The sequence below is a fragment of the Perca flavescens genome, chromosome 13, assembly GCF_004354835.1.
Source record: "Perca flavescens isolate YP-PL-M2 chromosome 13, PFLA_1.0, whole genome shotgun sequence".
NCBI lineage: Eukaryota > Metazoa > Chordata > Actinopteri > Perciformes > Percidae > Perca > Perca flavescens.
In genome coordinates, this window is record NC_041343.1 from 28758313 (window position 1) to 28775509 (window position 17197).

The following is a 17197-nucleotide window of genomic DNA, read 5'->3' on the forward strand; positions in this document are numbered from 1 at the left end:
GTATTACTCCTTTAGTGTTGGTGTTTATAGCTTGTGTTCAGAATGAGTTAATGGCAGTGAAACATTAGAATGGTATAAACAGTGTTGTACTTAAATAGGATTTCTAAAAACTTTACTACAATAATATTTTCAGTACACATTTCTCATGGAATTGAGGAATTTGTTGTTCCATGGACCATTTAACAGAGATGCACATTTTTGGAAGTTGTTTATGAACTCTGCTTTTATTTCAATAAAGAAATGTAATTCTGTAAATGCCATTGATAACATGCAGCAGTTCATCATATAAAAATGGGTTCAAAATGTTTAAAGCTAAAAGAGAAGGATTCAAGTATTTTGAGTAAAAGTCCTTCTTTAGGCAAAAATGCCAAATATAGATCCTAAATCTTAGTTCCAAATCACTGTGATATTTAAATAAATACATCTTCGGGGCCTTGGACTGTTGGTGACACATCACTAGACATCTGAAGACATCACCTTGGGCTTTTGGACACTGTGATGGCCATTTTTTTTTTGACAACTTATAAACCAAACAATTACTTGATTAAACAAGAACATAATTTCCAGACCATTGGTAAAGTTTAGAGTTATATTGGGATGTAAAACGCTCAGAGTTAAGGTACCGCAGGTGCGGCCTGCAGTCAGATTCAGAGTGAGGAGATGGCACTCTGAGTATGTGACGCTGAGCAATCACCCGTTTCCACCTGAAGTCTCATCAGCTGCCCTGCCCGTCTCTGCTGCTCCTTCACATTCTGTAGCTTCCTGGCAAGTTTCAAGTGTTTTCCCAGTAAGGGCCCATTATCCCGGGACAGACTGAGCCGGGCCATCCATTGACAAACAACAGGCGGTAACAGCCCTGCTCCTTATTCATGACGCAGGAGAGCCTGGACAATGTGAGGCCGATGAGTGGGGCAGTTAGCAGGACATCTGGTTAAGAATACAGCTGCACGCAGTCAAAACAGCCTCTTTTACTATTTGTCTGAACAATTGTTTGTGATTTTTATGCCACCTGGTGTAAAACTGAACGGAGAAGTTTGTGTCTTTAAGCTGCTCTCCATCCAGATCTCCGATCAACAGATAACTGTCTCCCGTTGTGTTCGTTTGCATCTGCAGGATTCCGATTTAGAGACTTTTTGTGGGTTTCTGAAGTTCCCAATGCCAGGGACCGGAGTGTGAGGCCAACTCCAGGCTTCCGGCGTATATTTCTACCTTTTAAAAAAAAAAAAAAAAAAACTGAAGACACACACAGACGATGGAGAGGATCTGCACCTTCTGCGTTCTCCTGCTCTGTTTGATGGACAGAGTTTCCGCCAGGTCCATTGACGAAGGAAGGACTAAAGGTAAGGCCTGAACTGTTTTCTTTTTTTCTGCAGCTGAAACTATAAAACATTGTCAAATCTGATCTGAAATCACAAGATGCTTTACAGATGGTTTCCTTATTTTATTTTGGGGGGGGTTTGTGTTACATAAAAGTCAGATACGCGTGTGGCTGAAAGGTCTGATTGTATCGCAGTGAACTGCCCAGAAGAAGCGTGTCTAAACATAACTGTGTGAATGAATCTGTAAAGGTTTCGATCAGCCCACATTTACTCCTTAGAAAGCGTCAGTTTCTTGGCAGCCGTGGCCCCAGAGGAAGTCAAGGTGACAGGAAAAATGACAGAGCGGCTGCAGTCGAGTCCTGGATGGAGGGAGGGAAAAAGGCTCTCAGTGTTTTTGCTGCCGTAAACTAAGCTACCTTATCCGTCCGAGGCCCTGAGGCTCGGAAGTGTAAATCTGGCTGGCTGTGTGCCAGCTGTAGAGGATGAGGAGGGAGGGGAGGGGGTACAGGGGCTTTTACATTGATGCTTTACGAACAGAAGCCAAAGCAATAAGTCAGCCATTGTCAGCTCCATTCTAATGTTTCCATTGAGTTGAGATGTAATCAGAATACTCTTTCAATACAATCAGTTGTTTCCCCTTAGCTGTGAAGTAGATGATGTTTTTAAGGCCAGACATGGCAGGCAAAACTATCTTTCATTCACTGATCAATTTTGAGATTATGGGCTATTTTGCTTCCATAAGAAGTGTTCTTTCACAATATAAAGACAACATCCAAAATACACATTTTAAGAGTTTATTTTACGACACTGTCTATTTGCGTCTACAGATTTCTGCTTAAAGTATAGGGTATATGATGCTCAGTATTTGATTACATATTGTGTCCATAAATACTGCTTTCCAATAAAAATGTATTGTACAATTTACAATACTTATCTTGAGAGGCAGTTTTCTTAAAATAAGTTTTGTTCTCCGACCCTTAGCCAGAAATTTCTACCAGAACTTACATACACCAAACTTTCCTTTCTCATTCCTATATCCCATTCCATATTCTGAAGGTTTTTAAGGAGCGGGTTGTTCATATATTATTCATTGTTTACCTAAAACATGGAGAAAATTGATTTCTTTGGGGCTGTTGACAGTATTTTCTGATTCATGGATTGGTAAAAAGAGATATCCAACATTCCCTCTGTAAAAACCTTTGACTCAAATAGGTGAACCCTTACCCTAATCCACATTTTTAAGAAAATAATGCCTTATTTGCATATTTAAACATTACTTTTCAGAAAACTTGTAATACAAAAAATGATTGTCTTAATGTAAGTTATCAATATGGGAAGTTTATATTAAATATCTATTATTTATCCTATTACTTACCCTATTCACCTGTGATGTCTTGCCTTAAATCAGATTAAAGGACTAGGTGACATTTTTGTATGTAGATTGATGAAAGACAAAGTGGGTTGTTTCCCCGGAGGCATCGAGCAGTCTCTTCTTCGTCTCCGTGGCCCCATTTTGTACTTCAAGGCCCCGTGAGGCCAGCCGGGGCTTGCTTGTTCAGACGACAATGTGCAGAAAAAAAAAACTTTTCAGGTTTATTTACAAGACGGCGAGAAAAAAGTCAAAGCAGGATTGATGATCGAAAGATCTTAAGGTCGTAAAACGTGCAGGTTGCAGCTGTGGAGGTAGAACTGCAACTTTTATCTTGGTGCTTTGGTGTTTCAAACAGTTCTCTCACAAATGTGTGATTTTGTGATTGCAAGAATGAACTCAATTCAAAGTGGATGAACGCTTCCAGATTTTTTGCGCAAAAACAATCCAATCTGAACCACTTTCATACGCCAAAGTCAAGCCTCAATCTCCACAAACAAACCTCCTTGGAACTACTTTGTAGTTCCCCAGTGGAACGTATAAAGTAGGATTATCAGTGAGTTCAGGAAGCAGTTGCAATTTACTACAGCTGGTTTGCGATCTAGAAATATTACTCAAAAATAGGCCAAAGGAAACACAAAAAACACGGCTCTGTGACATCCTGGATGTCGTAATCATCAGTTGAAATATTGGGATTAGAGCTCGGATTCAACGGATGAATAAAATGATCAGGATTGGTCACTCTTGGTTTTGACTCTAGAAGTTTATTGTGGGGCGTCACTTTCTAGATAAGAGACACGCATCAAAGAGAAAGTGGAGGAAGATTATTGTAACTGAGAGGAGACAGAGATGTGGCATCCCCCCCGATGTCAGTTAAAAGAGTGAAAAGAGACCCCCACATCCCCAAAGATGAGTCCAACTGAGGAGAGGTGGTGTGGGGTCAGAGGGACCCACAATACACTGCTCAGACTCCTGACAGGGTAGATCTCATTCGGTCTTCAGAATTAAGGATGAAAAAGAAGAACTATGGGGAGAGAAACATCCAAAGTTAAAATGATGGACGGAAACTTAAATCCTTGGCTGGTTTATTCCTGTGATTTCTTTTTTTTAAAGATTTTTTTTTGTTGACTTTTCCACCTTTAATTTTTGACAGGACAGCTAGGTGAGAAAGGGGAGAGAGAGGGGGAAGACATGCAGGAAATGGTTACAGGTCGGATTCGAACCCTGGACATCTGCCTCGAGGCATAAACTAACATACATTTTCAAATGGCATCACAAAAGGCTGTCAATTGTTTAACCTCACAACATTAGGGAGAACAGAGTGCGCCCAAAGAATGTTTTTGCTTTAGTCTCTGCGTGGAATAAATAGGTTGGCTTTTATTTGTAGGAGTGCATCTGCTGGTTAGGCGCAGCGTTTCGGACCGAGTTGGACCATTGGAACAATTAATTATAACTTCTCACACATGAATTAGATAGTGAATGATTGCTAACAAAGTATAACATAAACTAAATCATATCTAATAATATCTTTGATTACACATGACAGCAAATGCTTCATTAACTGTTTTCACAAATCTGTGATGTTGACCTCAAAGGTTAATTCCTGACAGAAAAAGTAACTCAAGGTTCACTTACTAGAATTCTTCAGGAGCTTTCAGTCACATCTTGTGGCCTCCCATGAGCAGATAGTTTGCTCAGTTGCCATGAGAGTGGAGAAGAAGTATTTCTAGTGAGGTTTTTGCATACAACTACGTAACAATGTGTTATAAATCATGTATTAATTGTAATATAGTTCCTTTGGTAATTAGGGGATTCAAATAATACTACGGCACTACCCCAGCTCCTTAGTATTAAAGCTGCAAACTGACCTGATTGGATGACATTCTCTAGCATCCTGAACAACATTGAATGATTTGAGATGTTCTGTAACGATGCCGTTATAAAACGGATCCATAGCTCTGCTGCTTGGTTCCCGGGTCAGGCCATGAGACTCCTCATTGTCCCAACTGGTTTCCACAGAGGGCTCGGCTCGGCTCTGCTCTGCCAGCCCAGCCAGCCGGCTGGCTGATGGTTGGCTCGCATCCCTCGAGCGATTTGTTTGTGTTGTGTTGTGTTTTGTTTGCCCCCTCGCCTCTAGGTGACAATTCACACTCTGCCGCGAGTTCATCTCCAGGGCACCATCCCTGTCTCTGCAAGTTCATTAGCACGGCTATAAGTTTGTGTGTGTGTGTGTGTGTGTGTGTGTGCGCTCATCTCTGTGATTTACTGCCAACTGTTTTTACAGTTTGCTCCATTAGATGAAAGTGTGGCTTGTTGGGATCTCTTATTTCGTAATATATTTGAACTCAGAGGACAGTTGGTAGTTTGTTCACATTAAAGCAATCCATCACAACGTTTCTTTTAATGCGTTTTCCTTTTGGCTGCTTTGACCAATCAGCGTTTCTGATTTTCCTCTAACAAGGTTGTAGGTGTGTGTGTGTCTGTGTGTGTGTGTGCTCCTGAAAGCTTTACCTCCACATGCACTCTGGGCAGCACTTCACTCCGACAAGGGAACAGATTGCCTTTTCACTAAGCGCTCGCAGGAAGCAATCAGACAGAAAATTGCCCTGGAAAATTGCTCGTTCTGAGTGACTGAGCAGCGAGTCCTCGGCCAGGGCGCACATATGCTCCAACAAGGGATTGGGCGAACACATAAATGGGCGAGTGACCCAGTGAATGGATGGCACTGTAGATGATGCTGATACGATAGTAGCCGGGTTATCAGGGCACTCTATCACCAGCCCCTGGTGGCATTAAATGACAGCGGTCGTTAAGGAACATGGTGTACTACTGCTGCCGGACCTTTTAGAGGTAAACTGAAACTACAAGGGTGTGTTTTGACAATTCTTGTCTCACTCACCGGAGAGTGCGTTTAGACCAAGAAGGTTTGTAGCAGTTTCTTAAAACTCCTTTATTCTGTGAAATAACCATAAAACGACACCCGGAAATCTGATATTTTAGGATGAAATGAGAATCAGTCAGAGGAAAAGGCTGTTTGTGCTGCTTTTAAAGTCAGACGATGAAAATGAATCTCAAAGTGAAATCCACAAGGAGGTAAAATGCCTCCACGATATCTAAAACCTTTTTTTCTCCACTCTTCCTTTTTGTTATCCAGATCTCCGGGTCTCCAGGCCTCTGATTGTGCCAGGTTACCCAGAAAACACCACAGGCCTGGTGGGTGGTCAGGCGACGCTGGTGTGTAAAGTCCACCGGCCGGCGTCCACCAAGGTGCAGTGGCTGAAGACCGAGGTCGGCCAGGGAGGTCAGCCTCACCTCAGAGCTCTGACGGTGAGAACAGATCAGCTGAGATACAAATAAACAAGTTTGAGTCAGTTTCCGATTCTGTCCTCGTTATATTAGATATTATATATAAGATGTTGCAATGATCTCTCCTCCATGCAGGCCCTTCAGAGCAACATGTCCAAGGTGAACACTTTGCATCTGTCCAACATCACTCTGGAGGACGCAGGAGAGTACCTCTGCATGGCTGAGAGCACCCACGCAGGGCAGACAGTGCAGGCCATGCAGTCGGCGTGGCTGGACGTCCTGCCTGGTGAGACACTCTTATCATCACACCTACGCTTGTGTTTACCTTGTTAGTTTTTATGCCACTTTCCAAAGAGCCCAGTGTGAATTTTAGCCTAATTACACTACAACGTTGCATCTATCGTACCAAGTATTGCGCTATTTTCTAACCGCAACTTTTCCCTTCCAAAGGTACCTTCATTTCCCAAACTGTGGACCTGACTGCTGCTGACATCCCATCAGGTAACTTCACATTCTCATGCTGGGAAAAGTTGCGTGCAAATGGAAATATTTTCAATCCAAAACAACAAAAGTTTTAGTTGCATTCCTTATCCGTGATTGTAATGTCTGATCCAGAAGTTTACGCATACACTGCTGTAAAGAATAAGTTTGTAAAACCCAGAAAGGACAAAACAGACTGTAGGGCTACCCCTCTTAGTGGATTAGTCGACTAATGGATTGTCTTGACTAATTTCTTTTAGTCGATTAGTCATTTGTTATGCTTTTTTTTCATCCTCAATGACTAATTTCCAAGAAACTTATGAACAAAGTGAACATGAAAGATTTAAAGTGATGCTTTTGCATGATTCTTTATGGATAACTCAGTTTTTACAGATCTGTCACTCAAATCAACTAATTAGTCGACAAAATCATATTAGTGTTAATCGACAAAGAACATCTTTAATCGAGGACAGCCCTAAGAGACTGTTGTGGATGGTATGGCGGCCATCTGCGTGGGCTCGTCCTCCTCCCCAGGCTGGAATGAACTTCTCTCCTCCCGTCGCTCACTTAGATCTCCAGTGAAACTTCACCGCCCCTTAGATTTACTCTCTGTCCACTGTCACGCTGCAACATGTTCATTAGTTTCAGCCTCTCTTCCTCCTCCTTTACTTTCTTCTTCTTTTTTTGGGAGGGAGTTTGCCGTGTTAGCTAGATCGCTCTCAGTCCCACAATAACCCACAGGGGAACAAAAAGATGAAGAGGAGGAGGGGGTTTGTTGGGTCAGTCAGGCCTCCTGGTCTCCATGGTAATGTCATTGTGTGTTTCTATGTGGGTAGAGGAGATAATGGGGTTGAAGTGTTAAGGTCAGAGTTGAGGAGAAGGCTACTTACTTTAGAAAGGAGATGAAGAAATAACCGGCTGACTGGCCTGAGTGGCAATGTGTGTGAAAGGGTAAAATGTATAGAAAATGAAGGAAAGACTCAATGTTGTGCCAATGTTCTTTGGTTTCAACAGATGTTCTCGAGGACCTGAGTGAGGACACAACAGAACATCTTCTGCTGGAGCCGGGCAACGTCCTGAAACTGCGCTGCGACACGAGCACCCGGCCAGGCATGGCGGTCAACTGGTACAAGGAGGGAGTCCGGGTTCTGCCCACGCCCCGCATCCAGATCCGCGTAGCCATTATGGAGATCACGGACGTTACATACGAGGACTCTGGCGTTTACGTTTGTGTTGTCCGGGGAACCAAAGAGCCTGTGAGGAACTTCACCATCACTGTGGCAGGTAAGGACACCAACACCATTACTAACTGACAGTTGTTGTATTGCCTTAAGATTTGTGTTTTATGTCAGTGTTGGTGCTAATGTCCTTAGCTTAACAGTAAGCCAAGTTAACACACTAACGTTATGTGGGCGTACAAAACAGTCACCTGAAACTCTTGCTGTGGACCTTCAATATGGCCGCCAAACTTTGTGTGACATTACATTAGAAGGGAAACTGATTGATTGCTTTGTCGGTCAAAAACAAAGTTAATAGCAAAGAGATTATAGCCATCGTTAAAAGTCATTTTGTAAGCAAAAATGCCAACATTTTACTGGTTCCAGCTTCTAAAATGCCCACATTTGCATCTTTCCCTAACTTATATTGTAGTAAACTGAGTATCTTTAGGCTTTGGACTGTTAGTTTGACAAAACAAGCAATTTGAATCAGCCAACTCAGGCGTTGTTGGATTGCAATGAGCATTTTGAACTCAATTCTTTTATAGACAAAACAATAATCGAGAACTGTTTATTCATAGTGCCTTTATGTGTTTCCAGACTCGTTGGGGTCAGGGGACGATGATGAGGACAACGGGCTGGAGGACTCATCAGCTGAGATCGAAAACGACCAGGTTTACTTCTCCAGAGGTGTGTTGTTGTTGTTGTTCCTTGAGGAATTATTACAACTTAACCTTCAGGCTTCATCCGAGCATTCAGACTAAAAGCTCATTGACTGGTCTTTGTCTAAACAGGTCCCTACTGGACCCACACGCAGCGTATGGAGAAGAAGCTGTATGCCGTTCCCGCAGGCAACACGGTGAAGTTTCGCTGCCCGGCCATGGGCAGCCCCATCCCGAGCATCCGCTGGCTCAAAAATGGACGTGAATTTAGAGGGGAGCAACGCATCGGAGGAATCAAGGTGAGGATGGTTTCTTGTCTCCTGGGTTCATTTGGATGATCCGCCAGGGCTTTCAGAGATATTTGAGTTTATAAAGTTCAGTGTGTGTCGATCCATGCTGATGTTTTTTTTGTTGTGCGTTTCTTCGGCTAGCTGAGACACCAGCACTGGAGCCTGGTGATGGAGAGCGTTGTGCCTTCAGACAGAGGAAACTACACCTGCATGGTGGAGAACAAATACGGCTCCATCGCTCACAGCTACGTCCTCGATGTCCTGGGTAAGAAACGGATGATCCAGTTCTGTCTGGACACATTTTAGAGAGTGTGTGCAAATAAAAAAGTAACATATCATGGAGTTGAATTGTTGAATTAGGCAAAACAGACATTAGCGATTTCTTCTTTTAACCTGAGTGTCAATGCTTTGTGGTCTGGCTGACAATATTCACGGCTGCGATAGCACTTGTGGAGAAAGCATCATGCCTTCAAATAGTAACCTCCAGTCTGAGGGAGGGGATAACCAGCGGGGTGAGCAGAAGGGGACAGGGGAGCCTCAGCAGGATGTGGACGGTCAGGTGTCCACACCAGTTTTCTACCTGACCTGTGACAGGAGATCAAGGAGGGTTGCGGTTTGTTTGTTCATTTGTTCGCTGTCTGTCCACCGCGGGGTCAGTTTCCGTCCCCGTCTACGGGGGGAGAAGACTAACGAGACAACTAACGAGATCAGAGAGCGAGAGTAATCGCAGATCAAAGAGAGCCCGGCGACCAGCTGACAAAGAGCCACGCTAATGGAACCGATTTTCCTTCTAAAATGACATTTCCTGCTCTTGTATGCCAGCATGCAAACACATTATATGTGACTGTGACAACTGCTGGGCATTTTTAGATGTTTGTGTTTATTGTTTCGTTGCGTTTTGGAGCATGTTAAGCACTTTGGTCAACTGAGGTTGTTTTTAAACGTGCTATATAAATAAAATTGAATTGAATTGAATTGAATTGATTACAAAGCAGCCATGTTGGTTTGGCTTTTAAATGGCCACATATTTGGATGTCTTTAGCCACTGCTCCCTATGATTCCCCCACTTTTGTCCTGCCGAGGTATTTATGAAACCAAGTTTGGCAGATCAGTTCATTCTTCTTCTCCATGTCGCTGCATCTCCTTTGAACTGTTGCCCCAAGAAGAGATAGCCTTTACACTCTGGCTGGTTTCTCTGGAGCACAATGCTATCTTTCATCTTTGCTCACTTTGCTCATCTCTCCTTTGATTTTTTCCCAACACAGAGCGTTCCCCACACAGACCCATCCTGCAGGCCGGTCTACCAGCCAACACCACAGCAGTGGTGGGCAGCGACGTCCAGTTCCACTGTAAGGTCTACAGCGATGCCCAGCCTCACATTCAGTGGCTCAAACACATAGAAAGGAATGGCAGCCGCTACGGTTCTGACGGGACGCCTTATGTCCGGGTCCTCAAGGTTGGTCCTCTATCTCCGTCTAAAAGACTGGAACCCGCATTATCTGCTCCCATTTGCTATTTTTATTTTTTCAGATCTTTATTAACAGTTACAAACTGATTTCCTGACATATAGGTGCACAAAAAATGTAGCATTAGCATTTGCTAAGCATAGTCAATAACAGTTAAAGCCTCTAGTGGAAGTTTTAAGAGAAGTTGTTTTAGATACTAACTGTTTATGTCACTTTTTCTACATTTGTGTTGTGCAGACCGGCAGTCTGAACATGTCAGAGGTGGAGGTGCTCTACCTGTCCAAAGTTACCATGGAGGATTCAGGAGAGTACACCTGTCTGGCTGGAAATTCAATTGGATTCGCGCACCAGTCCGCCTGGCTCACCGTCCTCTCAGGTAAAGAACAAACGGAAGACTACTGGATGAAAAGAATTTACTTAATAGCTCGCATGGTCATTGACAAACTTAAATATAAAGCTACACTGCACAAAGAAAAACTTGATATTCATGGCTCTAAATTGACAGCAACAGATTCAGCGAGTGACATCTTAGTACTGAGAAACTTTGAACTGATCCCCCTCTTCCTACAGAGGAGGAAGCAGCAGACGCCATGGACACCATGGAGACCAAGTACACTGACATCATCATCTACGCCTGCGGTTTCCTGGCTCTGATCATGGCCATCGTCATCGTGGTGTTGTGTCGAATGCAGGTCCATCCCAGAAGAGAGCCGTTTGACGCCCTCCCTGTCCAGAAGCTCTCCAAGTTTCCTCTCCGCAGACAGGTAAAGGACGCAATGTCTTCTCTAACTTTGGAAAGTAGTCAACTATGACTTAAGGCCGGGGGATTTGCTTGAAAGTTTGCACACAGAGGCAAAAGTGTTCATAGAAAGTTCAGAGTGGCCACACTTCCTGAATGTTCCTAAAAACAACATTTTCTGTATCTCTTCCTTCAGTACTCGGTGGACTCCAACTCGTCAGGGAAGTCCAGTGCGTCGCTCATGAGGGTGGCTCGCCTCTCGTCCAGCTGCTCCCCAATGCTGGCTGGAGTCATGGAGTTTGAGTTGCCCTTCGACCCGGACTGGGAGTTCCCCAGGGAGAAGTAAGTTATCTGCAAGTTAGAATTACTTCTGTCGTTGTCTGAAAAGAAATTACACTCTACTCTAACGATATGTTTACAGAGTTTACTTAAAAGTTGCTGCAACGAAGAGTATTTCTTCACTATGTTTAGTTTGGCTTCTGGGACTCATTTAAACGTTGTGCATGGAGCATAAAAGAAACGAGCCCGCAGGCCATTTTTGGCTCTACCCAAGCTATGTTTTTAAAAACCAGAGCCCCAAATTATGGATTTGTACAGTTTTCATTTGGACATACTTATTTTCACTAACTCTCACTCTTTCTCTCTCTAGTTTAACGTTAGGCAAACCTCTAGGAGAAGGCTGCTTCGGTCAGGTGGTCAGAGCTGAGGCCTACGGCATCAACAAGGACTCTACGGATCCGGCATCCACTGTCGCGGTTAAGATGCTCAAAGGTAGGAAGGACACAAAAATACCTCGAGAGATCCGCAAAAGTCTGCAGTCTTTTTCTAAATAAAGTATATGTTTTCCCCAAAGATGACGCCACAGACAAAGATCTGGCAGACCTCATCTCGGAGATGGAGCTGATGAAGGTGATGGACAAACACAAGAATATCATCAACCTGCTTGGAGTATGCACGCAGGATGGTGAGCATCTGGCTAAACCTTTCTTGTTTCTGGTTTTATTTCTGCTTTAACTGAGGGTTAGCTTCCTTCCAAACCTTCTCGTTATTGTGAATCTCAACAGACAACTAATTTAGTGAGCGTTTCAACGATGGTGGTCCCAAGCCTCCAGGCTAAAACAACAATAGAAACAAGCTGGTCCTTCATCCTGTTTGTCTTCCCCCCTCAGGCCCTCTGTATGTGCTGGTGGAGTACGCCTCCAAAGGCAGTCTGAGAGAGTACCTGCGGGCCCGGAGACCCCCAGGCTTGGACTACACCTTTGATGTGACCAAGGTGCCTGAGGAGCAGCTCACCTTCAAAGACCTGCTGTCCTGCGCCTACCAGGTGGCCAGAGGGATGGAGTACCTGGCCTCTAAAAGGGTACGTTCACTTTACAGAGTGGAACTAAATAAAGCGAGTCTCTAATGGCTGTAAATCTTTTCTCGCAAGCACTTCATGAATGCAAAAGGCGGTTATCCCAGTGTCAAACACTCATACATTTTATTTTGGGCACTTTGTGTCTAGAGAGTTCCTGTCCTCTTTTACCAGTAGTTGGAAAGCTCGTCAGGAAACTAAGATTTTGTGCAGAAATGATTTGATTTATTGACCAGTCGACTGACAGGAAGTTAATCAAGTTAATTTGATAATCAATTAATCATTTAAGCAGCTCATCAAGTAAAAAAAGAAAAGCCATAAATGATCTGGTTCCAGCGTCTAGAATATGAGGCTTCTTTTTTTCGTTTCATATCATTGTAAATGGAACATCCTTACATTTTATACTGTCGGACCGACCACACAAGATATTTGCAGAAATTCTCTTAGGTTCTGGGAACTTATAATATTTATTTATAGACTAACCAATATCTCGAATAATAAAAAATAAATAAAAAATCATGAGACTCCTAAGCTTATTGTACAGTGCTGTAACTTTCACCGTGAACTACAAACATGTATTTTTTTTGCTGCTTTTAGCAGAAACTATCCGTATGCTTGCGTAGCCACAACAGACAACATGTTCTGTACTCAAATATAACTTGACATTTTAAAAACACAGAAGTTATACTTTTGGTGTGAGCCAGACGGTGGGTTTATGGTTTGAGGTGCTTCTTAGGAACTTAAGATGGATGTTTACGTATCAGACCTCATTACAGTAAAATGTCTCCACATCCCTGGGAGGGAAATACAGCCACAAAATGAAAGCAACGTCGGTAACATCAGAAGTTTGGTTTGGAATTAAAGGGAGTTGTTATTAGGACTGAGTTCAATGTTTTTGGATTTGGGCACTTGGCCTTCAGTTGGATGGCAGCAACAGCCTCCCTTCCCCCCCATCTCTCTGTCTGTCCCTTTCTTTCTTGTCTGTCCCCCCCATGCTTCTATTCCTTTCATTTTCCCAGCATGCACTCTGGCGGTGTGTTTCTTATCAACACGTCTCTTTGTCTGCCAGCCGGTGTCTCAGACAGACATTCCGGAGCAGAAAGCTGCTGCAGCTTCAGTCCTGTTTACTCTTCTCCATCCATCTGTCCGTCGCAGGGCTTTGTCCTTTTTAGCGCTGCCATAAATCTGTTAGCAAACAGGCAGCAGAGCCGTCGTCTGGGTGCAGGCATCGGGTTTCTGGCTCTACGACCTCTCAAGAATGCAGGAGCCTGAAACTAACCCTCCATTATGGGGAGACCCACAAACCAGGACTGGTTCATTTCGCACGTCCCCGCAAATCCCACGTCTATTTCGAATGAAAACCAAAATAAACTTAATGACATCCATTCAATGTGGGCACACAGCGCCTTTCTTTTTTTCCTCCCAAAAGGGTTTGTTTTTTCTTCAAACTCCCGGGTTTCTATATAAAGACATTTTAATTTTGTAGCGTTCACTAAAATGACTTTAGACTCCTGCTGAGTCTTTTCATTTTTGGAGAAAACCTACAGTGAATCATTTCTACCTCCCGGACCTCTGTGTTTTTACATGACTTCTCCAAACCGCGGGCTGGAACGGAGAGGAGAGCGTGTCGCGTCACAAGTCTCAATTCAAAAGGAACAAGCTTTGATACTAAAGTTTAGTTTGCCCTCCTTGTTCAGGCCAGGACTGTAAAAAGGAGAGCGGTGTTAAAAACAAGTGGCAACATACTGAATAGCATTCAGCCCACTTTCCAAATTAGACATTAAATCTCCGAGCACGTTCACCAGCACCCTTTCGACTGCATGCTACTCTTCTAATCGGGAGACCCAGCAGTTGGCTTTAGGGCTTTGTGTCAGTCTTTAATTCTCTCTCTTCTCTCTCGGCAGTGCATCCACAGAGATCTGGCGGCCAGGAACGTTCTGGTGACTGAGGACAACGTGATGAAGATCGCTGACTTCGGCCTGGCCAGAGGAGTCCACCAGATCGACTACTACAAGAAAACGACCAACGTAAGTGACAGTTTGTAGTTGCGTAGTTTTCAGGAACCACTTTTTTTTTTTTCGCTCCTGTAGCTTTCCAGTGATGTACTTTTGTTTTCCAGTAGTGAGCGTATGAGTGCAGATAAATTACTGCTCGAATGTTTTTGCTTTTTAAGTTGACCTCTGACCCTCTCATAAACATGTCTGCTCCTCAGCCAGGTTCCTTTCACAGCTTTAATGCTCCTCAGGGCAGATGTCTGATGTTTTTCTCTGATTGGCAGCAGGCTTAATGGGACTTAATTAGAATGGGGAGAGACAGGGAGGGAAGAGGGGGAGGATTGTGAGCAAAAAAAAAACTTTTTACAGTGAGACAGAAAGAAATATGTGTGAGTTGTTATGGTGAATGAAGGTGAGGCTCTAACGTGTCCGTGTCCGCTCTGCAGGGACGGCTGCCGGTGAAGTGGATGGCACCAGAGGCCTTGTTTGACAGAGTCTACACACACCAGAGCGATGTGTAAGTCCAACTTCTCGTATACAAAATACCTGCAGGAAAACACAAGTTGATTTTTTTTTATGACAAAGACAGTAATGTTTCCTTTCCTGTCTTGTCAAAACCTCATGTAATCAAGTCTGAACTCCCCCTAAAAACCTAACCTGATAGGCTAAAATATCTTTGTTACATACACCCCCTGATCCTACAGGTGGTCGTTTGGCGTACTGATGTGGGAGATCTTCACGCTGGGCGGCTCACCCTACCCTGGGATCCCCGTCGAGGAGCTTTTCAAGCTGCTGAAGGAGGGACACCGAATGGACAAACCCTCCAACTGCACACATGAACTGTAAGCCAGAGTCTTTCTTATGTCGTATATTTAGCAGGTTTGTGTCTCACAGCAGTGAGAGAAGGGCTTCCATCAGCACAAATGGTGCAGCATAAACATATATAACATTTCATAAAATCCATTCATTGGGGGAGGTGGGTGTATTGTCATCAAAGTCATTTCTTTGACTCAAAAAGTTTTTTTTTTGGACAGTAAGTTATCTTTTTAGGGAATTTAAAAGACTAAACTTAAACCACAGATTCTCTATAACTAAAAATGCGCCAATGGTATGAAACAGTACACACGTCCTGTCTCCTAAATGGGCGTGGCCTCGTTTGAAAGTGTAGTGGTGCATCATGTCCATGGATGAAAAGTCATATTTGCATAATTTATTATGATTTTCTTTTGCTCAAATTAGAAATTTACACAGCTGAAAGCCATACTTATTTTATTTCTTCTTCTTCTTCTTCTTCTTCTCTGTAGCTACATGACGATGCGCGAGTGCTGGCATGCTGTTCCCACCCAGAGGCCGACCTTCAAACAGCTGGTGGAGGAGCTGGACAAAGTGTTGCTGTCCATCTCAGACGAGGTGGGTTTGAATGGACACAGGCTCGTCAAGATGGACACATCCTCTCTTTCACCCTTTCATAATACGCTGTCCAGATGTGTTCAGCACATGAGAGTAAATGCACAGAGAGCAGCATCCAGTTCTTATAAACTTCTCACAACAAATACTAAATCAAATGTTTGGCTGCAGTGTTTGAATTGCTGAAAATGTCAGAGCAGCCTGCGGATGGGTCAATAAGTCATGTGACTGATTTCGTGCTTCGTGCACGCACTAAAAGAATATTCTAGGCTTTAAATTTCAATTTGTTTCTATAACAGACGCATTGGTCTAAAACTGCGGCGGAAACATTAAAGCGGTCTGAAACACTTTGAGAAGCTGTTTCCCACCAGTTTTTTTTTTTTAACAAACATTTAAATGTGGATTAGTTTGTTTTCCTCTTGTCTTGAGACACCCACGTTTCTCTAATATCCGACCTCCCTTGTCTCCCCTCAGTACTTGGACCTGTCGACACCCTTCGAGCAATACTCCCCGTCGTGCGAGGACACATCCAGCTCCTGCTCCTCCGACAACGACTCCGTTTTTACCCACGATGCCTTGTCCACCGACCCCTGCCTCCTGGGCTACCAGGACGTGCGCTCCCGGATAGACATGAAAAAGCCGCTCCGATAGACTCACGACTGAAGGCACCCACACACACACAGACACGAACACAAGGTAACGCATCCACTGGCGGCCATATTGGAGGCCCGCTGCTACATTTTCTAACGTTAAGTTGAAGCTTCTATTCATGAAGTTTTCCATTGGACCTCCATTATGGCACCAGACGAAGCCCTTAGATACAGGTGGCCATTTACACACACACACATAGAAACACATGCAGGCACGTGGAGCACTGAAGCCACTGGGCTTCATCACACGGTGAAGGTTTGAAAAAAAAGCATTTCATCGTGGGCAGAAGAAAAAAGGACAAACTACACGTTATCAGCTCTGGCACTGTGTCCAAGAACAGTTGGAAAAGTTGGAAAACTGCGGCACTAAACACCACAGAAGAAAAAAAATAACCTGGTACCCATGCTTTCTTTGATCAACTTGACGGACAATGATCTCCTTACACATCCCAAAACCAGGGTCGAGAAACCTCGGTGATAGACATTTTTAACAAAACAAAAAAAAAAAGATTTATTTTGCTATGATAAAAAAGAAGAAACAGATTGTTAAATTTAAATCTCTCTATATAAGATTATTTTACTTTTGTGTTGCTTATTTAAAAAGAAAAACGGTCTTAAATCTCAGGATCCCTTGTGCTAAGAAGTTGCTGTAGCGGCAGCAAAGTGCCATATGATTTCCTGTGAATATATTAGAATATTAAAAAAATATTGTATGTACATATCAACAGCAGAAAGACGATTGTCTTTCATAAATTATTCTGAATGACACAAAAATGAAGGTTATTGGAGGCAAAAGGAGAGAGGAATTTAATCTGGTGTTTCAAGTGCCAAACCTGTCACAGCTGTCGCATTGTCTTCATGTCCGGGTTTCATCCCAAAAATATTCAATTTAGAAAACAACTAATTGTATTTCATGATCTCCAAAGATCACCCAAATCATAAAG

The 17197-nt window shown here is 43.4% G+C and overlaps 1 protein-coding gene across 1 annotated transcript; it reads left to right on the forward strand.

Moving 5' to 3' along the window:
- Window positions 1-1246: 1246 nt before the first annotated feature.
- fgfr4 (fibroblast growth factor receptor 4) lies at window positions 1247-16778 on the forward strand. The gene is made up of 20 exons (XM_028594636.1): window positions 1247-1340; window positions 5843-6015; window positions 6130-6280; window positions 6445-6495; window positions 7489-7758; window positions 8292-8381; window positions 8486-8652; window positions 8785-8908; window positions 9909-10099; window positions 10347-10485; window positions 10680-10873; window positions 11045-11190; window positions 11498-11619; window positions 11702-11812; window positions 12018-12208; window positions 14107-14229; window positions 14643-14713; window positions 14901-15038; window positions 15501-15606; window positions 16078-16778. Exons 1-20 carry the CDS (start codon window positions 1253-1255, stop codon window positions 16252-16254), a joined length of 2823 nt encoding a protein of 940 aa, XP_028450437.1. The 5' UTR covers window positions 1247-1252; the 3' UTR covers window positions 16255-16778.
- Window positions 16779-17197: the final 419 nt, after the last annotated feature.